At 41.1% G+C, this 23,142-nt stretch overlaps 1 protein-coding gene across 21 annotated transcripts in view; it reads right to left on the bottom strand.

The window, feature by feature from the left end:
• NRXN3 (neurexin 3) overlaps positions 1-23,142 on the bottom strand; it is a 1,014,891-nt gene that overhangs the window by 660,185 nt on the left and 331,564 nt on the right. For 18 of the 21 annotated variants that reach the window (XM_042790607.1, XM_042790621.1, XM_042790610.1 and 15 more), the window contains 2 exons: positions 7,101-7,304; positions 277-303 (listed from right to left, as the gene is read on the bottom strand). In XM_042790607.1, the coding sequence (XP_042646541.1) occupies positions 277-303; positions 7,101-7,304 (231 nt within the window). The remainder of the gene's footprint in view (positions 1-276; positions 304-7,100; positions 7,305-23,142) is intronic. The other 3 variants (XM_042790612.1, XM_042790618.1, XM_042790628.1) reach the window with 1 other exon arrangement.

Genomic DNA, 23,142 nt, shown 5'->3' with positions numbered 1-23,142 from the left:
TGCTCTTCTGCAAAGCTATGAAATAACAGTTCATCTCCTCCTTAGAGACACCTAACACAAAATTTTCACATACAATCACCATCAGGTTTTCCCTCCTCCCCCCAGCTTCATATTCCACCCAACCCTTCAATTTCAGAAGATTTTTTTTTTTAAAGAAAAGGAAAAACATAAAAGAAAAGAAAAGGAAAGAAAAACAGCTTATAAAACAGCAAAGAAAATAAAGTTATTTTAATATATATAGAAAGAGAACAAAATGAAACTTGAGGGAAAACTTACTGGCGTTACAGTTTATCCTGATACAGTCTAGATGGGGAAAAATAAATGAAAGATGAAATTGCATCCTTCAAGGTAACAGCTGCAGACATCCAAAAACAATCAGTCCACCCTTCCGGGGACAGACACACGCAAAGAGATGTGGCCATTTTATACTTATATACAGTCTGTACAAGTTCAGGAGTGGGTGTATATGTACAGTATATTCCACATAAGTATCTGCTACATAAATATATATATATACACACACATATATATATACACATATGTATAGAGAGATATACCAATATACATATATATCCACATGTTGACACAGAAAGCTGTTTTCTTTTTATAGAACCCTATGCATCTAAGAGTATCTTCTACTCCAGACCATGAACTGATGTGAATTACAATAAAAAAAATTGATAATTAAGGCACAAAAAATCTCCCTCAAAATGCAAGTCATACTCCAGTGTCATTTCACTTTTTAAAGACCTTTAGCAATTTCTGTAGGAAGCTTGAAGCTCAAAGTCAACCTTTACACTTGCTTTCTTTTGAATTAATTCATATTGTTATTGCATAAATACACCATCTGTCCAACAGAGAATACCTGTAAAATCAGCCTGAGATTTGTTGGTGCAATATTTAACCCTTTCCAGCTCTCCCAAAGACAGACCCTCTTCTCATTCCCCCAATGCCAGCCCAGAACACTTTTTAATATGTGCACAGACACATTTGACACTGTCCATTCAGGTGAGGAAAGGGTTAATATACTGCCCAGTTGTGTCCTATCATAAAATGGCCACTTGCAAACAGCTAACCGCACGAACGCCCAGCCCAGATTTCAGCTAGTTCTGGAGGTGGGGAATACTTCTTTTTTTTCCTTGGCAGGGGGAATGGGGATGTCTTTCAAAGGTCCACAGCCCTGCCAGTTCCTCAGAGCCCAATCTCATCTTGCTCTCTGAACGCTAAGATTGAATGAGATGCTCGTAACGTTCAGGGAGAAGATGAAATGGGCAGTGAAGTGGCAGATCTGGGAATCTTTGCTGGCCCTGCTTCATTCAGAGGTTATAGGCAAGGGAGGGATGAAAAGGGGTACATGGAAAGAAAATTAGAGTTATGTTTGTGGAATCTAATAAATGATAACTAAGGAGTCTTCACAAAGAAAACAAGTTGAGGTAGGAAAGCCTGAGCTAGACGGCTTCTGAGCATTGATTCTCCTTTAACACACTAATGCCCAGCATATCTCAGGATATGACCCATAAGAGGACTTTTGTTTATAAATGACTACTTACAGCCCTGTGAACATCCATTAGTGTGGTGTCCAACATGGGCAAGAGCTATCATATCAGTGCTATTATGTATTTTGAGCCATGCTGACCTTCTCGCAGGTAATCAAGGCCAGGAATAATAGCACCATTCTACTGGACACACTGGCTGGGCAACTAAATCTTTGATCAGCAGGGACGGTTGTATTTATTAGAGATATGGCCCAGCAAGAGAGATCAAACATAATGGCAGAGAAATATAGTGCATTTTGCTGCTTAACTGGACCAATTTTATGTTTACTCAGACAGATGTAGGGAAATTATTTCAGCAGCTGAAACTAAATGCAGTTCTTAAAAAATGAGAGAGGGGAAATAATAAGAGTCTATAAATAAAGAGCCGTGATGAGCAGGGACACACCAATCAGGAGCAGCATAGCCAGAGAGAATCTGCTTTCAAGCAGATCTTCTCTTGAGAAAATCTGGGTTTGGTTTTGTGCGATTAGGTTTGTCATGTGTCGTCAACCGCAACAGAAAAGTGGGAGCAAACAGCCCTGGAGCAATTGGTACGATCACCATACAGTGGTGGCTATATCCCTTATAGGAGTTGGGTGGGGTAAGGGGAGCTCTGAATTACATGCTGGGGAACTTCCCTCTATTACCTGATGGAGAGTGAGAGCAAGAGAGACTCCCAAGTCTCACTGCAAGTGAGATCAAGAGAGTTGTTACAGCTGGAAAACGGGCATTTCTTATGGGCTAAACAGTATGTGCTAGAAAGGGAAACATGGCTGGTCCTCATCAACATTCAGCAAAGTTAGGAACTAAAACCACTGATGTTTCCAGAGAAGTTTTGCATTTTTAATTTTTTTGCAGAGATACTGAAATAACTACATGTCCCAGGGCTTACCCTCAGGCTGTCACTGTCTGCTCCTGGTGAAGGGATTGACGTTTCAAACAGAAAACCAGCATATCCCTTATCCTGGCTGCTAGATTTCTGTTTTAATGGATGATGAGAGACCTGGCCACTATTAGATGTCCAGACTGTGCGAGCATGAAGGCTCTGCAATGCCGTGCAATGGGGTGCAAGGTGGAAATGCCCAAGTGCACTGCTCCAGAAGAACAAGCTCCTGAACCAGACTTAGCCCAGCTGGGTCAGTGGAGATCCCACATGGCAGCTGAGCAAGTGCATCTGCCTGCATCGCTACACCAGCACCACCATGCTCTCCACACTACCTTCAAAGAACAAGCATGAGGGTTTTTTTGTTCATTCCTTTAACTCTGAGCCTTGCCTTAAGCAATCAAAACATGAAGCTGTTTTTTCCCTCTTGCATCTGTTTTTAGAAAGGAAGAAAATACCTGTTTTCCTCTAAACTAGTACAACACTACAAATCCAGAGCAGAGGCTGCTTTCCCTGGCAGTAATGGGCAGGTTTACCCTGGTCTTTGTGCTCAAAACAGCAGCAGCAGTTGGGAATTCAGGAATAATTAAAAAAAAAAAACTGCTTGGAATTCCTCCTGTACAGTCCCAGGACAAGATGACTTCTGGCAATCATCATCTGGGGCTGCCATGCCTGTTATAGGCCTCTACTGATGAGGTTTGCTTTATTTAGGTATGGTTGCATTCCTGACTCACATGAGGTCTTCTCTTGCTTCAGGTTTTGGAGTATGCCTAACCAGCTCTAAATCCAATCACCTGACAGTTCAGCAATTGGAAGAGGAACCTGGAGGACAGCAGTAAAGTGAAAACAGAATCTGTAACAGTATGGGGAGCAGGATGAGCTGTGTAGGCCTTCTACAGTTACTTTCTTTCATTATTATTATTATTCCTACTGTAAACCAGAAATTACTTCCTTAGTGCTCAGACAGGAGGCTTTCCAGAGCACATCCGGAAAATGGGCCAAAGACTCTCTCCTTCTAAAGGGTTAAATAGCTCCACTGCAATTAGTTAACACTAGGAATCCATTGTTTGAATGGATATCTCCAGTAGCAGACAGAAGTCTCTTCGAATTAGCCCTGTGTTTCTTATAATTTGTATCTTTGTGCCTGAAAATAGTGATATTTATTTGACATTGCTAAGGCCCCAGGCTGTTTTTTCCTTGAAACAGGAAAGAAAGTCACTTTTGCTGTGTGAGGACAAAGTGTTTGCTCCTTTTGATAAGAATGCACATGTGGCTATGGAAGAGCACTTGAAGGCAAGACTAGGACAGGAAAAATAATTGAGGCTTGAGTGTTTCTAGGCTTAGTCTGGGTTATTTCCTATGGGGAAACCAGATGAGGTCCTGTGCACACTCTTACCCCATGTTACATCATGTGGCTTCTTGCCTCTCTTCTATTTGCATGCAGTCAGACTGTGCACCCACCTGTAACTGGCAACTGACAAATATTTTTGCATGTCTATGACAAAAAAATAAAATCAACGGCTTTTGTATGTACTGATTATAAAAAAGAGAGTCATTAATGAGAAAGAGTGTGAATGGGCATACACTTTCAGGTCTGAGTGTACGATTTGTACAAAAGCAAATTCGGCATAAAAGTTCTCATACGTTTAGAAAAAACAAAATAGAAAATATGCCTGCTCTCTTTGTATGTAGGAATGACAAGAGAAAAATCACATTTTGGAGAGGCAAAGATGTCTGACACCCTTTAGAAGATATCTTAGGAAAAGATAGGCAAGACGGATGATTACACTTCCTTACAAGAAAACTGACTCAGATTACCAGCAGGCAGGAAGTATTTGTTCTAGTCACTAGTGACCTGAAGATAAACAAGGCCAGGAAGAAAAAAACCTAAAAGTCAGTGACACTATAACCCTCCCACTCATCAAGGGGAGGAAAAATGTGAAGGTGGATCTCCCTATGGGACCAGCCATTTATTTCCCTTTCTGCACATCTTCTCAGCATCAGAAATGATTCCCAAGCATGTTCCAAGCCCTTATTTGCTTAGTTTCTCTCTCTCTCTCTCTCTTCCACTCTAGACCCATTTCTTCAGAGTCTTTCTCAACAGAAGTGAGTTCTGTATCCCATTTATACTTCTAATCTTCACACAAGAAACACTCAAACTACTGTGAGACATGCTGTCAACATGCAGATTGCAGTGCCTTGGGCACCCGCATGGGAAAGGTCTAAATCAACTTCCTCGCCCCTCTTTCTTAGAGAATTATTCATTGCTGCTCTTCATTCCCCTCCCACCTTCTACAGCAAGCACCCAGCCGCCCGTGCCCACCCACACCCGCTGTACCATCTATCTGTCCCCTGTTTGGTTTGGATGCTGAGTGCTGAGGAGGTGTGTGGGATATGCCAGCCCCTGCAGGCTGCTCTGTACACTCTGTTCTCAGGGCTGTTTGCTGTGCGGGCCGCAGGCTTCAGGCCTTTGAAGGGTTGAATACCATCTTTTGATTTACCATGGCTGATGGGATATGGGAAAGCTTTACAACTGAAATACATCGAAGAGGTAAAGAAAAAAAAAAAAAAAAAAAAAAGAAAAAAAAAAGAAACGAAAAATAGAATAAAATAAAACACAACATAAGAAAGACCTTAATAACCACACAAATGATAAGAAGTAATCAAATGGAACAGATCACAGAAGAGAAGAAAGAGACAGCTCTTAGTAATAGCATCAAATGACTTATAAGAAAAGCACAATTAAATAACTCACCACTCAAAACAGTCTTTGTTTACACACATCTGTCATGGGTTAGACACTTGGGGGGATGCTGACACGTAGCTAGTCAACACCAACCATGCTCAGGTCTTCAGAGGTGGTGCTGACGACTTTCTCACTGGTAAGGGTATTTTGGCAGGGTCAGACAATGAAGATTTGGTTCTCGTTTGTGACATTTTGGCTATGAACGGTCTCCTTAAAGAGTTAGAGGTCACTTACAGTAAACAACTGCAAATTAATGGCTCTGGTAAGGTCATTCCTCCTTAAATACTGTTTCTTCAACAGCAAGGTAACTTTGCTGTTTTGACAGAAGGAAAGTCCTGTTTCAAGGAATATATCTGACAGCTTTATAAATCTGAAGAGAGGAGAGATGAAGCTCAATCCAGCTTCCAACAGTCTAAACTACCCTTCTGTTGAGACAGGCATAGAAGAAGAGTGCTGACAGGTTTACACTGATGCAGTCTGTAGTCACTTTTGGGGAAAGACTCAACCTCATGAAAGTTTACAGCTGAAAAGCTAGCAAATCTGGCACACGCATTGCTTCAGTCCCTGCAACTATACCACAACAGCCTTCAGTTAACACAGGGTTTGGTTTATAGATTTTGTCCCTGTATTAAACCATCAATGCCACATCTCTTTCCAAACGTGTGTAGACCATATGTCAAAATCACCACTTAAGCTTATCTATGGTGCAGCAAGACCTTGACAAACTTGCCATATTTAGCTAGGACAGGAGTTAAAAACCAAGAATGATTAATACAGGTATGGGTGTATAATGCTTTTTTTTTTGCCCTCTACAAACAAAGCCACTACACAGTTTGCTCGTGATATCACCACAGCAGGGCTTTGAAGATGTCAATACTGTTAGCTCAAAAAATGCAAAAGCTTGTTCCAGTGGGGCTTAGAATTCTGGAAGCTGACACAAGTTTTCACATACCATGCACACATCTTCATATACAGTATCCTAAATATTAAAAGAGGTTTAACATTTTGCACTATCATGATAGTTCTGCCTCTTTGATTCAGAATCGCTTCTTAGTTATATTCCTAGATTAACACAAAACAGCAGTTTGCATCACTGAAAATTGAAAGAAAGCTTCAACTCATGTACTGACATTCTTTAAAAAGGCTATTTGTCATTCAGTACAATACTTAAAGTCTGGCAAGAAAACAGATTGAGGTTAATCTAATAGCACATTCACTCCCAAATTTTTTTTTTCGTTGTTGTTACTGTTGGACTTGTTTCTAATTGTCTTTTTATTATTTTCTGGGGAAGTGTAACTCTAAGGAGACAGAACACAACCTTTTGGGAAGGGGGTAGATGCACTTTTATTACTGTTGCTTTCATTTTACTAAAGACACAATCAAAAAAATGCAGGCTTTTTGATCAGATTTTAAAAGCCCTAATGGCTGAAACATATAGCAATTAGAGAATAGAAATCATTAGCAAATTAGTAACATAGACCAAGTTGTATCAAACACTGCCAAATTCTCTAAAGGGCATGGGATTCACAGGACTTCTGCTTGCCACCATACCCATATTGCTTCCCTCCCACATTTGGCTTTGACTGTTTTGAGTGATGCTGGATGAATGAGGGATGTAACTGATCAAAAGATGGACCAAGCAGCATGTCTCACACAGAGCTCACCAGTCCCAGACCAAGAAAGGAAACTTAAAAACTTAAATACTTAAAAACCAACACTGTCTGTATCTGTCCGAACTGACAGCAAATCTTCATGCAGCAATGCAGAAGAGAATTCCTCTCCGCAAGAGAATATCATTATGAAGGTCTCAGCAGTTATTTTAGAAATCAATCCAATCCAATCAAACCAACAGAAATTAAACAAAATTATTTTAAAAACCACTAATCACAAGCCCAAACTAATAGTGAAGGGGCAGTGGAAGGTTTTTATACGATACCTAAATTGACCATAAGTTTGACACGGCCTCCATCCAGCTCCAGGCGCAGAGTGTCAGCAGAGTCTCGTGAGGTGGTTGCCATCAACAGCCCATAAGCACGCTGGGACATGAAACGGAAGGACACATCTTCTGCTTCTGTATGCATGACCATTGGCATGATGATCTTCATGTACATGCTGCCATCATAGCTCAAGATAGAGGCCTCTGCAAGGAATCAGCAAACAATTGCAAAAGATGAAAAGAAGTTACACCACTGTGATCTCCACTGCTGAAGAACCCTGACATCTCTCACAGTATACTGTGTTTAACAGAAACCGTACCACTCACCACAGAAAGTTATGCAACTGGGGAAAAACACAACTGTTTAACTCCATCCAGCAACGCTATGTGGCAAGTATGAGCAGCAAGCCTAAAGATATGGTATTCACCACAGCTGGAGGCATCAGTACCCATGGAGTCACAACCGCCAAGGACAAGTGTGTTAGCACAGGGCCCTTTTGTGATAATGAGCTGGCAAAGCCGCCATTTTTCACATGTTCCAGAAAATGCAATCTCCTCCATTAGCCCAGCCTTCCCTAGCACTAGCTGTAATGACTACTGTAAATAATGTCTACAACACTTCTACCAGAGCATTTAGTCTTGCCTTTGAAGTTCCTATTTCTGGTACTTTTAAGAGCTGTTGCTTATTTAGAGATGAATTTTATTCCATCGTATGGAATGCACTTTAAAGAAAAACAACTGTATGAAGCAAGTTTCCTAACAGGTCTTTTCTGCATCATATTTGTGCTGTCTTGTGATTTAAATTTTCCCTCTCCTGAAAACCAGCTAATGTTAGTAGAGCTCTGCTGACACGACCAATGGCACTGCAGTGCAAATGAAGAAAGGGACAAACCAAACTCCATTGCAAGTTTAAGTGTCATTCAAACACAGGAAAAGTCAGGAGGTAGACGCACAACAAAAGCCAGGAGGAGGAAAAAGAAAAAACAGCAAGGAAAGAAATCTTACTTCTCTATCATCTCTGAGGATGTCGAAGAAAATGGGAAGTTCAGCTGAGGAAAGGAGTAACAGTACTTAACATTCTCTATTTGTTCAGTCTTGCCCGCAGAAACTAATGTTCTTCTCTAAGGGGTAGAATTAAAGTCTTGTGATAGAACTGCAGCAGCCACTACAGCAATGCCAATCATTGTTTCAGTCTGGGAATAGTCTCCAAAGCATTTTAATCTGCGAAATTTACAAATCTACATAAATATATTAACACATAAACCAGAGCCTCCCTTGCCCTGACAGACAACCCCTACCAAAGAAAGAGTTGTAGAGGCTGCTCAACATAGGACTTCTACCACAAAACTACATATAAAAATCCCAGAGGTTAAAAAGAGACCAGTTCAGCTCCCTAGGTATGTGGAAGGATTGCTCTGTAAAGCACTCTTACTAGTGCCTTATCCAGTCTAGCTAGTTTTCTCAAATGGTTGGGATTCTTACCAGGTATCATACACACACCCCACAAAACTAACACCCCATCTCATTTAACCAACCGCAACAATCTGTATTTGGAATTTAGATGTTCTCCTTATGTTTTACACCTTTGTCCCATATTTCCCAGCCAGGTCACTCAAGCTGAAAGGAGCGGAACTTCTAGAGGGAAACAGCAAGCTTGTCAGAGCCAATCCTGACATCCTCTCAATGCCTAAATGTTAAATATTATACTAGGGTAGATGGATGGGAAACTAAGGAACAGCCACGTGTCCATGCTGGAAAGGATTCATGGCTAGCTCCACAGTGGCCACTAACAGAACTGCAGTGTGTAATAAATTTGCAGATGAAGTGATAAATAAGGATATAAGTAGCAAGCTGATAAAGTAACACAGGAGACATGCATATGGTTACAAAATGTTTGGTGGAGATCACTGTGGTTGTGCTGGTACAGTGACCCACTGCACTAATAGCTGGTATGCAGCACCTCTCCAGTCATGGGACATACAAACCCGTTAAGAAGAAAACTTTTCTGGGTGCACCACTAAAATAACATGGCTGTGAGCAGCATCGCTATTCACCAGTTTTCTTAGCTGCACTCCCCACACACTGTCATGGTCTGTACACACAAAGCTCTCTATACGCAACACCCACTCAGCCATACATACACCTTCTGGGTAGCAGCTGTCAGTGCTGCCCTGGGGACTCACATCTTCGCTGGGCCAAGAAACAGAGAAGTAAAGAAAGCTTCTTTTTCAAGGTGGGGGAATAGTTTCTTCTTTTCAAAGCACAATTCTCTTCCCGCTCACGTCTGCACCTCTTACTTGCCACCCACAGCTGCAAGCTGGAACTAAATGTACTGTATATTATACATACACTCAAAAGCAATGTGTATGTACACACAAACCCTCCTTGCTCTCTTTCCTCTCTCTCTGCAGATTGTATTAGAAAATGCAGTCAAGCATGAAATGGCTCTTTTGACGCCTTCAGCTCAGATGTGCCTTGCATGAAACAATTGCTTGCCCTAGCACCTCAGTAGCTGTGAGAAGGGGGTTGGAGGATATCAGGACTACAAGTGGGAGTAGCTGACACAAGTGCCCCAGTTCTGCTGCTTCCTCCTCCACAGCGCTATGCATTAGGTGCTTTGGAAACACAAGTTTTACTGCCAAGACTAGAAGATAACAAACTGAAAGTGTGGTAATAATCATAGAACCATTTAGGTTGGAAAAGACCTTTTAAGACCACCAAATCCAACCGTTAACCTAGTACTGCCAAGTCCATGACTAAACCATGTACCTAAGTGCCACATTTACACATTTTTTAAGTAACTCCAGGGATGGTGACTCGACCACTTGCCTGGGCAGCCTGTTCCACTGCTTGACAACCCTTTACGTGAAGAAATTATTCCTAATATCCAATCTAAACCTCCCCTGGCACAACTTGAGGCCATTTCCCTTTGTCCTATCCTTGCTATTTGGAAGTCTCTTCCCTTCAAAAAGATTTTGTGTTCTTCAGCTCCACTGATAGAAAATCAATGTCCTTAGACAAGAAATCCCAACCATTATTATCCTACTTATGCAAGAAGAACCTGGAGAACACCCAGCATTGCTGAAGACGGCACAAAAGGCTAGACAGAGTTTCAGCTGACATCCTACAGTAGCCTAAATCAGGTATCACTGTCCCTTCTCTGGCCAGTCTGCTACAAACAGGGAGCAATGAATCCTTGTAACAATCGAGCAGTTAAAATTAAATAGCCTGAAATAGTTGAAACAGCATCCACATAACCACAGGAGACTATGAGTTTATGTTCTTGTGTGTGCCCTATGCTGACCAGAGCCTAGCCCCACTCATACTGCCTATGCACTTGACAACTTTTAAAAATAAAGATATTTCATTCTCACCTTGCAACACTTCACCATCTGGAGTATCTGGGAGCTTTTTCAGCACATTTCCTTGCAAGCAGACCATTCTCCTCCAGCTATGAAAATACCACTTCAGAGCAAGGCATTGTCTAGTAGCAGTCATACATATAAAACCTATGGCCTTATCCTGACAGTCAGTCCCCAAAACTTGAGGAAGGCAGGTTACAGCTGAGCAACACATACAGCAAATCTGCTCATGGTTGAACTAGGTGACCTCAACCTCCTAGGCACCTGTGCTGGCCACTTCTGCCTGAATACAGGCATCCATTGATTTATCCTTGGCCATCTGCAGCAATGGGACTGTAATGCTTTTGTTCAGCACCATAAATACAGGCAGCAGCACGGTTATCCAAGTTTAAAGTACATGTACATTCCTTCCCCCCCTCTACTTTCAGGTTGGCTATTATACTTGGATGTCTCACAGATATTTGCATAGGAGCAGTGGGTGAAACCATGTTTCAGAGACCTACAGATTTGTACAGACAAAAAGATCCAGAGCAGCATTTATTTGTGGTCCCAAAGCCAGAAGCTTCATTGCCATTAGCTTGGAGATGGGAAGAGGAAGAAACCAGGTGCTGATTCAAAACCACCCTGATATAATGCCAGAGATCTGTGAAAATCAATATGTTATTAGGAGCGATTAGCTTTCCAGTCTTGTGCTCTGAGACCCTGCCAGCTTTAATTTTACACTTAGCATCCAAAGGAGCAATTCACTGCTGCTTCCCCACAAGGCTCTGCATAAACCTCCTGGGGAGAGGGCAACAGGCATTTTCTTAGAATACAGACAGAGAAATATTCAAGATCTCTTCATGCTGTTTCTCCTGCTTTCTAATCTTTCTCTTACATTAATCTCCATTCTTTGCCCCTTTCATTTCCTCCCCCTTTTAGTTTTCCTGTAGTCTCCTGTTCTTCCCTGTGGTGTCTTTCCACTGCCTCTCAGACTACAATATAGCTTTCCTCCTGAAATTTCCAGAAAGATGACAGTGCAAAAAGAAGGAAAAAAATATCCTCTCTTCATGAGACAGCCATTCAGGGCAAACAACGTATTCCCCCTAGCTACCTTTGCAAAAGTCAGCTATCGCTACCTGCTCCCACTGAGCAGAGGTTCCAGATACAAGTGTCACCAACTGGAGAGGCAGGAGACACCTGGCAAGGAGCAGATGTGGAAAACAGGTATGCTGGCTCAAAACTATGTGGGAATATAGATCAAATGTTTCCACCTTCTCGCAAATACTCAAATATCCTTAAAGAAAAAGTAGCAAAGTTTTGTATCCACAAACCAGACAGAACTTTCCTGTAGGCATTACACAGCATACCTCTTTCCCTCCCATATCCACTAGCAGACACATGGCCACAAATAAAAACAGTCTTGATTTTCCGAAAACCCAAATTACAGTTAAAATAAAAATAAATAAAATAAACAAAACAAACAAAAAAGCCACTCAAACAAACAAACAAACAGAACTGGAAAAAAGGCCTAAAAAGAAATAGAAATCCTCATTCTTGTCCAAGTTGATTCCACACAGATGAGATTCAATGAAAGAAGTCTGTCAAGTAGTTTGGGGAACCCCGATGTAATCACTCAGACTGAAATCTGACTAGGACCAGGAGATAATGCTCCTTTTTGGGGTGGAAAAAATGTCATGGAAACTTTAAGTACTCACAAACGGGTACAACCTTGCATGTCATCTGGCAGGGTGGGAGCTGGGGGCTACGTCGCTGCCCAGGGCTGTCCCACACCCCCAAGGAGCTGAGCTCAACAGACCTGCAGATGGTGGCCAGGTCCAATGGAGAGCCCAGGAAACGTCACTGCAGTGAGGCAGGTCCCTGGTCAGGCCCGGAAATAAATCTGCGGGCCAGGGCTAAGATCAGGCGCCGTGATTGCCAGGCAGGGCCACAGTGACAGGGATGGGACATGGGCTGGCAGGGCCGTGGGGACCTGGAGACCATCCCTGCTGCGGCACCCCTGGGGCGGGGGCTGATGGCCCCAGGGGTCTGACCGGTGTCCTGGGCTGCGGGCAGGCTGGGGGAGCCCTAGGGGCCAGGCTCCTGGTGCCCTAAGGGCCCTTGCAACTGAGACAACGACTGAGAACAAAAAAAACATCTTTAAATATCCACCTAACAAGAGCCATTACATTAGAAATAAAAATGGGTTTTATTAGTCTAGTAAAATGCCCTGCAAATAATATCACTAATCAGCCACTGATAGGTTTATTGTGATGGTAAGAACAAAGCTATTCTGCTTTAAGGATTTCAGCCTGACAAGATGTCAATAGCACTATCATCAGTTGTCAAGCACTTTAACTGGTGTTATGCACTAACAACAGTTAAAATCTTGGACACATACAACTACAGAAATGTAAAGAACCTGGACTGGTTTTGCTAGTGCTTAATCTCCCTCACAGACCAAAGTATTTTTGCAGCATCAACCCCAATTTTTCTTTGCTTCAAATTAAGATGACACGTTCTTTCCCTACTCCCAGTGTATATACAGCTGCTTTACAAAAGGAGCTTCGTATCCTGAAGCTCACTGTACCATTACCCCAGCTCACTCACTCTGTTCTAACCTAAGTCAACCCCTTTCATTCAATTTCTCCTACCTTTTAATTTCTAAAACTTGCCTCTTCTGCATTTCACCTCTGGCTCCTCTATGATTTGTATACTACTTTCTTAAATTCAAAAGTTCCATTTTGAATACAATATATCAGTTAAGGCCAAATGGGCACTACAAGTAGAATAATTGCATAAGACACCCTTATCAGCACAATGTGTACAAAACATTTCCAAATGAGCAGCAAGTGAGAGAGATAACAGGGCTAGCTTCAAGGCATTCATCACATTTTCAGGGATGCTAGAATACTGGTGGAGCAGTAATAATAATTGTCACTTATAAGGCCACTGCTATAGACAAAAATTGCTAGCAGATGTTTACATAGGCCAGATGACATCCAGATGAACATTTTTCATCAAACACATTTTTTCAAAACCTTGCAAAATTTATTTTATAACTTTATTTTTAAAAATTCATTACTTTTAACATACATTTAAGTCTGCAAATAACCCAGAAGTGCAGTTTGGTTCATATAAAATAAATTCCTGAAGAACACCTGAAGTTCAAACCACACCTCTTTATTTATCTAGAAAGTCAGAACAGAATAAATGTCCTATTCACCATTTCCCTTTCCATACCACTGTCTCCTCCTTGTTCCAATATCTTACATATTTCCTATCCCCCTTCCTTTGTAGTTTTACCAAAAACAAGCAGAAACATCAAATTACTGCAGAAAAAATTATTGCCTAAGTATGCACAAAATGGAAGACACATAAAAATCTAGGCAAAGGTAGCAAACTAAAAAGCCCCAACACACATCTGTATGAAAGTGCAGGGTTCAGTTGTAGTATTATAATATCCTCTCTCAGACAAAAAAAAACAACCAAAAAAACCCACCTAGCTTGAGTCATAAAGTTTAAACACTGAAATTACTTTGGTTATAAACAGAAGTGATTCTAAATTTTTTTCAGAACTACACAAATGCTTTTTTCTGAAGCCAAAATTAACACCTTGATTTTCTAGTTCAACATTGTAAAGAAGTTATATAATACCAAAACGCTGTAAACCAGTCCTGAGAGTTTTCAGCTCCAAGTGGGCAAAATGTCAAGTAGTTAAAACTGTAAAGCTTTCACCATTGTGAGGGAAAATGGCACCAGATTTTTGACTGTCTACAACAGAAGCTTCAATGGAGACCACCTAAATTTTAAACTGACCTAGAGAAGGCATATTAGGATGCAGGATCCCAAATCTCCCTTCATTAATAAACCTCACAAGCCTTTGCACTCTGGATTCTAGCTTTGTTTAACTTCTGTAATGAATCAACTCCCCAGCTCCCCAGACTAACCTGCAGCTACTCTATGAAGAAGTATGTACCAATTTCCATCAGCATGAGGCTCGGTACATGTTTCCTCTCCTCCTGTCATCAGTACACACAAAAGAGGATAAGATAATTAAGGGGTGTTGTCAGGTGGTGAGTTAAAAAAAAAAAAAAAAAAAGCCTTTAATACACAACGGAAGGTAAATATTGTCTAACAGAATTTGCATCTTCCTTCTTTGGGCTATATTCATAAAGAACTTGACTAGGGAGGAGCTATAAGTGCACTGAGTTGCACAGTGGAAATATTTGCAGACAGAGGAAACTGTAGCTTGTAAATGTTATTTCTAGCCCTGAGAGGTGACGAGCAAAGCTATATTGCCATACTGAATCTTGGCAGAGACGCAGGGGATCCAAGAAGGAACGCATGGGCTCTTCAAACTTACTCCAAATGTCACCCTAACATTTACAGAGCTGAGTACAACTATTTGGGAAGGATTCTCTGGCAAGAAAGCTAAAAGTAGAAGAATCGCTCCTCAAAGAGAAGGAGTGTAATGCAAAGGCATGGGGAAATCTGCTTCTAAAATAATAGTCTGAGAGTTTGCATTGCATGGGTGGTACAGTTTGGATCAGGATGCAACTTCTCTTTAGTTCAAACATTTCTGAGTCCTCCTCATGGCACTGTCAAACTGCATGAAGCGTCTGATCACTGTCTTCTTAGTAGTGTTCACTAAGAAAGGAAGCAACTTATCTTGCCTCTAGTTGTTGGTTTAAAGAAGGTTCACAGTATGGACCAGACAACCCTCAATTTCCTTTTCTTCCTTTTTCTCATCTGACAGCCCCAAAACACTGAACTTTGTAAAGTCCTGGAAGAGATGCTTTAATAGGACAGGGAGCTGAGGGAAAATTTTAGTCTACAAACAGTAGGGTAAACTTGTCCACAAAAATCACAGGTACACCATAGTGGTTTTGAAATATCAACAATTTTCAGCCCATGAAATGTCTGATGTAGGAGGGGCCAGAAGTGAGAGACTGCTATGCTGTAAATAAGTAGGCTGAAGAGCTGGGCAACTTTTTATAATTAATGTAAGGCAAGAAGCTTCATGGAAATTGGGAATATCACACCACCCACCAAGGCTGGCAAATATGTTGTCTTTGAGGGGAAGCCCAATACTACAGAGTAGGTAGCAATTAGGAGGGTAACAACAACATACGTGCTGTGGAAAAATATAGGATAACATGTAATCTGGGGTTTCAGGCTACAACTTCCAAACTTAAAATATAAGATAAACTAAGTTCTTAATACTAGGACCTGGGGGAAGGTCCTTTCAGAGCCTTTTGCTCTCTTATTTCAGAGCTGCTGCTTTCCCTAAAAAACGTTTGTGAAAACCACTAACCCCAGGGAGGTGCCTGCCTGAGAGCAACACTCAGTCAGTGTGGCACAGATAGTGCAGAAATGACAACACTGATTTCAAGGCATCTCACAGGCTCCGTCCACTCCTAAAGAAGTCATCAGCAGAAATGCAACAGCCAGGGCTGCTCACCCAGCTAATTGCAACCACTGTCCAATTATTGTAATCATGATAAAGAGGAAAAGAGAAGCAGAAACTAGTAGTTGGCATGGCATGGCAGTTGACATTGCCAAGATCATGAAAGCTGAAGCAAGAGATACATGTTCAGTCCTGAAAATTTCACTAGCAGATAAAAAAATTTAAGTCCTACTTTCAAGTAATAGGCACTGCCTTTTGAAAACATGATTGTCCTGCAGACCAAATTCCACTGTATGACTCTGGTACCTGTAAAGAAATGTGTTTGTAAAAAAAGGAAATTCAGATTAAAAAAGTGAGAAGAAAAAAAATATAATTGACATAGGCACGTATGGTGCTTCTGTAATAATGATGACACAAATTATCCATAATGTCCTTGTTTAGACAACTAAAGGAATGTCCATGACCTGTCCCCCTCTGACTCCAAACACGACCAAGTTCAGTTTCTCTCTTACAAAATCAGTATCTCTTGGTAAGGACAGAGTTAGCAATTCATAGTCCAAAGCACCAGTTATAATTATGCAAAACCATACAGTTATTAAACTCCTGCAAGCCTGCCTCAAATGTTGAAGGCTGTGGTGCAGGATCTTCTAAGTGCATAGACTAGTATTCAGTGGATAGGTTTACATAAAACAGCAGCCAGCCCAAATCCTCCATCCAAAACTCAAAGTTGTATATTCATGGAGAAGACAGTTCCATTAATCTTTTTCTTTTCCTCTCAGCTCCAAGAGCCTCCAATGATCTTGATGGGAATTCTAAAAGATAATAAATCCTACTTCTTGTGGAAGCTGCGAAGGTTCAGTCAGTGCTGTAAAATTCTTTGAGATGCTCCAGTCAAAAGTACTATAGATGTATAAATTATGACAGCAGCTGTGACCCTAAAACTTTTACATTCACCACTGTGCTGCCCATTTTACTCACTTTGAAGTTCAGGGCAGCAGTCAGAATATAATGAAGAATGTCATACTTCAAAAGCACCAGCCTGATGCCACAGATAAGTAAATCTGCATCTTCTTCAGCTGCTTCTATCAGTAAACTTACTGAGATAGTCCCTGAGGCCTGATTTAAAATAAGACCAAATCTTGAAATCACCAGGTATCTGAGACTGGAAATGTCATTTCTGTGCAGAAGATTCTCAAATCACCCTCTACGATATCTATGACTTTTGCTGAAATGCTTGGATCTCTCCTGAAATTGGAAAGTAGTCACATCATCACCCCATATCAAGATATTTACATCCACTTGTAGATTAGATGTGAGAACATACCCACATCCTGTATTGTTCCGTTTATATTAAACATAATGGAAAACTCAGAGTTAAGAGAGTTTTGATGTTGAATAGCCTGCTATTTATCCTGTCTAAAGTACTTCTGTCCACTGTAATAAAGTCCAGAGGGACATAAACTCTCCAAATTGCTAGCAGCAAACCAGATGTGATGTATTTTGTTACAACATTTCTGATCCATTACATCAAATTATGCCAGATTAAATGCAACCCATCAGGGAAAAGGGTTTCCTCAGACCTGTAAATTGACTGAAACATAAAATTCAGTGTCTGCTTATCAGTGACTGCACCTCCTGCATGACACTGCTTTCCATACAACTCCTTCACTCAATGTTAGGCAGCATACCTGCAGAATTAACTGACTGGGAAGGAACTTCGCAATGTAATATAAATTTCGTAGGTGATGAAAAGCTTCATTTCACCATGGTGTTCTCAGGTTCTCTAGGCTCCTGAACGACCTCTTTATGTGCTCAACCTGAAAGTCATGCAGACTAATAGCAAGAAAGAATTGGTTCCCCTACAGCATCAGTGTCAGCCCCTGTACTGTTCAGAACAGCAGTAAGGATGATACAGTTGATATCCCTGTCCCAAAGGTGGGGTGAAGGATTCAAACATCAGCCACTCATTCCTAAAGACCATAGTTCAAAAATACCTTTAGACAGAAAAAAATGTGAGTTTTGTAGTCTCAACCTAAAGATAGGTTTATCCACATCTTAAAATCACTATTTAGAATGACCTGCAGGGCTGCCTGTGCTTTGAGGAAATTCAGGATGGGGTGAGGAATAAAGCTACCTATCACAAGTATGATATGTTTGCTAACCTGGGTGGCAGACACAAAGTTCAATCTCTAAGAACAGATTCTGAATACTAATAACAATTTAGGTGTTTGATGAAAAAGTCAAGATCCACAGCCTTGATGCCCTGTACAGTGAAAAGAACCGTTTGCTTTCACCTAAAATGTCTCCCAGACTCTTAAGTGCAGGAGAGATGAAACTAGGAGAGTAAATTGCAAAAGCCATCCCATTTAGCTGAGTGGGATCACAGATAAGGTCAGGACAGTTAATCACTATCTATTTGCTGAAAATTACCCATAAAGGTAACCAGATGCACAATTCTCTCACATCAATTAGCTCTTGTTGATAGGAATGTGAAATAGGTACCTAGTAAGGGTTAACTCTGTAATGAAAGGAAAGGGATGAATCAGAACAAAGAGAACAACAAAGAGAACATGGGAAGATGAAAGCCAAGGTAAGTTTGGGGGAATAACCAGACATTTGAATGTATGTTTGGAGGACTGGAGAATGCTTTCACATGTTTTATTTCACCAAAACGTCTAGAGCATATCAGAGAAAGTGAGATTATTAGAATGGAGCCCAACACTATTTAACAAAGCATGGTAAGAGCAGATGGGAGTGTGGCTATCAGATTAACTTTTTATAAATGCTGTGGCAAATCCATCATGAGCTTTTTCAGGCTCTGAGACTGTCTGACCAGAACTAGATCTAGCAGCAAATTGTGTTTACTTCAGAGATGAAAATTCTTCTCTTCCCTCATTATACAAGACTGAAAAAAGGGGGGGGGGGGGGGGGGGGAGAGAGTCTGACATTTTCTACTCTTTCAAATGGTATTTCTCTGTAGTGATAAAAGCCATTAATCTTTACCAATGAAAACTGGGGGAGATTTCATCTAAAAGCAACAGCTTGTTGCTCCAGTGATATCTAACCCCTGCTCTTGGGCTTTCTGCGGTCTACACCCCTACTGTTTCTGCACTCGTAGGAAAGAGATGAGAAAGCTGGGCTGCAACCCTAAAAAGGCAGTCTTCAGCTGCTGGGAGCAGGGCTCAGGTGTTGCTCAGGCAAGCAGGGGCAGATAGGAGCAGCCTCACTTTTGCATCCCTCACATTTGCCACATTCCAAAGGTGTCATACAACCAAGCACAAGAGATAACAAGCAGTGAAAACTCTGGAATAAGGACAGAGTGGTGGGAGAAGCCCACAGTTGTTATCTGGGGCTGAAGCATGCTAGAGGAATCACACATGAAACTGGTATCAAGCCTTCATGTCTCTGATGGCCTCAGGTGGCCCCTGATTTGGAAAATATTCATGACCCCACCCAGAAGCCTTCCCACAAGAGATGCAAAGCTGAATCAAAGCCAGTATAAGGAAACAGAAAAACTTAAGAGTCCAGAGGTTTTTTTACATTCTAGAGGATCCTGTGCAATTTCAGAAATTATTTAGACAAAAATTATTTCACAATGACAGAAACTGTTTGAGCTGAATGTAACAGCTGCCTGCAGGGACACCTTCAGTTTGAAATTAAGTACATTTCAAAAAATAATCTAAAACCAGCTAGCTGTATGTACCTCATCTGTCAGATTTCCCCCTCCTACTGTTTGTGGCATCAGAATGGAGCATTTCTTTTTTCCTTATCTTTCATATTTTTCTTTATTTTGTTACTGTGCCAAAGGTCTATACAAAGAACAGCAAAACTGGCCAGCTACCTGAACAAGGCAATAAACAGGGCACAGTAGATAATTCCTACCTGCAAAACAGAAATAAAATTTTGTGACATTTTTCAAACCTGTTCTCCTTCCAATTTCCAACCAGCTTTGGAAAACAACAAAACCAAATCTGCACAGTGCTGCCAAACACACAATATCATTATCTCCAATGGGAGTTAAGAGGATGACTTTGCCTTAGCAGCAATTTGACCATGTCAGAAAAACGTTCTGTATGATATTAAAGCAGCAAGGGTTGTATCTAGCCACGTCGCACCTTTTCTCCTGGGAAACGCACAGTTACACCTGCAGTCACTTGGTCTTCCAGAGCACATCACTGCTTCTCTACACTGCATAAACACTCCCCCTGTGTCAGCTAGACTGAATACCACCTCCACAAAGGGAGGAACACAACAGAAAACCATAACCAAACAGACCCATAAAACATAACCAGGAAGAGAGGCAAAGTGCTCCTTCCCAAACAGAAAGCCAAGCTCTGAGCAGCTAAGAATATGACAGGTATGGGAGCTTGATCAACAGCACCAGTAACCGGGCAAAGTGAAATCTGTATGCTATGCACCAGGTGGGTGCCATTTTACTACAAAAATCCTACAAAATGCAAACCTTTTCCATAAGGCCTCAGTCACTGTAGCTCAACTTTGGCTTGGAAGGACTGTACTTGGAGAGGAAGAACAGCCGTTTGAGCTAGTTCAGTCCTTAGCTTCTCAGATGCAGTGGGAATACTTCTAAACTGATGCTGAGCAAAAACCAATCTCTCACTTCTAAACACTGAATTCACAAAAATATCAGCATGTAATGTTCATTGGGAGTTTCATGAGATAAAGTTTAGAGGATCTAAATATTCCCAGGATGCAGTTACATTTTTTTTATTTTGAAGCCTGGGACTGCAGCCATTGCTTTTAGTCTCTCTTTGACTTTTTTTTTTTTTAAAAAAAAAAAAACAAGGTCTTATCATGTGATCTTTGAAATAGCACCTCAGGGTTATTTATTTCAAAGTCTAACTTCCCTCAGTATTAGCAGAACACTTCAGAACTAAATTTATTTATAGATTCTAGTCCCAGTTCTTCAGGAAACTCAGTCATTTAATAAGATTGCAAGAAGAACATATCATCTGTGGCTGGAGAACGTACTTAAACCAAGAAAGGAGAACTACTAACTAATTTCCCTCAGTCTGGAACCTGTGACTGTACACATTTTCTCTGAGAAAAATAGGAAGTTATAAAACGGAAAAGGTAAGTATTCAAATACTGAAGACAGTTCCCAGTAAATTATGAAACTAATAGATCCACACAGTTATAGCCCTCCACAGCATCACAGTTAATTTCTTCAATTACTAGATCACATTATTTATTTAAGAAGAAATATTGATTTCTCTCTTTCTTAGGTCCTGAAAAAGCAAAAACCTTGATCTTGCCTATACAGTACAACTCTGCTGTGCTACTGAATTTCGCAGAAGTGACTATGGTGCGGAAAGCAGCACTGAGATTTCCTCAGTTTGGAAGGAGAAGAGGCAACTTCTCAGACTTAAAACATACATTGAGAAAATATAAGAGTAAGTGAAACTGCCACCTAATGGTGAACTGTAACTTTGAAGCAGGATTATCAACCAGCACACAAGGACACAAATGCCCCTTTGACCTGCATGTCTTGAATTTGGATTGACAATCAGCTTCTTCAGCAACATTTAATTATATGCTGCTTGCTACAGCACTGGCTGCGGGTGAGGCAAAAAGTATATGTTTTAAGTGACAAAATACATCTTCATCAGGGATGTGATTACTTTCTCAAACTGCCAGATTTGATCCCCAGTTTTACGGCATGGATAAGAGACTGCACAACAAAGAATACAATTAAGCCAAAGTTCAGTCTTGGATTTTTTGAGGACTGACAACGTCATCTTAACTTATGATGAAAACTACCAGCATTGGAGGAGTCTAGAAATGTTACCAGGTTTAACAAGCTAAATTACTCCACTGATACAGATTTACTGGACATTTCAGCCATTCCAGAACCTAAGCGCTTTCCTTTCAGTCACCTATCATTTGCTTCATGATCTGTTGGTAAAGCTCTCAAATCACTTTTTTTAGTGACTCAAGTATGGGCTGAATTTGTGGTGTTCCTATGCACTAAAATTAGAGGAATCTAGTCCAAATGGGTCAGTATTTCCTTTTCCACTTTGCTGAAACAATATTTAATAGGACCTCTTTATTATGTTAGCCTATTATCCAAAGAAGGACACAAATTAGGACTTTTGAGATCTATTCAGCAAGTCACTCGGTGATTTCCACTTATTTGATCTGAAAGTAGGAATGTCACTTACCTCTCTTCAACAACGTATTTTTAGATCCTTGCTTAAGAAATCATTACAAAACTAAAGTCAATATATTAAAAGGAGGTTACAAACAGAAGAATAAAACATAATCAGTTCTTGTATTGAGGATATTATGCATCAGGCATAGACGTTTGGAATCCACTTGTGACAAGTTGTTGGAGTCTAACTCGACACTATCACCAAAGACAGCTCAATTTACTCCCCTTTTTAATGTAAAAGTGCGAATCAGTGAAAGCTCTCAGACTGACCTGGTGGAAGATGAGTACCTGGGATACATATAGAAAGAATGTTTCCTTCATATAACTCTCTCTCCAGGTTGTTATTATCTTAAAATAACAGAGTCATTCAAGAGTTTAAAAACTCATAGCTTAATATATAAGCCATCAATCCCCATATCTCTGGAGAAAAGGGATGTTAAGCGCTTCACCCACAGAAGCAGACATGCAGCCTGTCTTGCACAAAGAGCGAGCCACTTCTCTCTGTTTTCAATATAAAGTGATTCATAGGCTCTTACACTGGGTTCAATCACAGTCCTGAGAGTTGCAACATTCTGTTTGGTGCAGCACACCCTGCTTTCTCCTGATGGTTCCTGGAGGGTCTGCGAGGGTACAGGAGGACCCCAGGAGGTGGAAAAGCTCTGTGCATTCAGCTGTATTAAGGAAATAATACACTTCATTATATATTGAAGATAAAAAGAGCATAAAGCTTTTCCCCAAACGGGGCGCCGGTAGGAATTTAGCAAGTCAAGCGAGCCAGCAGCTGCTGGGTGAGCAGAGCACTCGATGGGGATGCAGAGGCTGGGGCACTAGCTCAGACACTTTGGGTACACAGTGAGGGGCAGGTGGCAGTCCTGCTGAGACCATTAGATAGTGAAGGAGGCTGCAACTGACCCCTCACTTATGCCACTAGTGCTGAGAAGTACTTGTCAGGTGCTTTTTCAAGGGACCACAGTGTAGCTCCTCCTGGGGTGGAAGAGAAAACAGAGACATGCAGCAAAACCCAGTCATTTTTTCTGTACAGTGTCACTGCCAGCAGCTCTCACCACTGCTTGTTGGACAAGGTCGTAAGTTTCCACTCGTGTCTGCATGAGTTCTGTATCA

The sequence above is a fragment of the Tyto alba genome, unplaced genomic scaffold (genome assembly GCF_018691265.1).
Source record: "Tyto alba isolate M040663 unplaced genomic scaffold, T.alba_DEE_v4.0 Super-Scaffold_18, whole genome shotgun sequence".
Lineage (NCBI taxonomy): Eukaryota > Metazoa > Chordata > Aves > Strigiformes > Tytonidae > Tyto > Tyto alba.
Note: the sequence above shows the minus strand (reverse complement) of the source record. Positions and strands in the feature narration are given on the sequence as shown.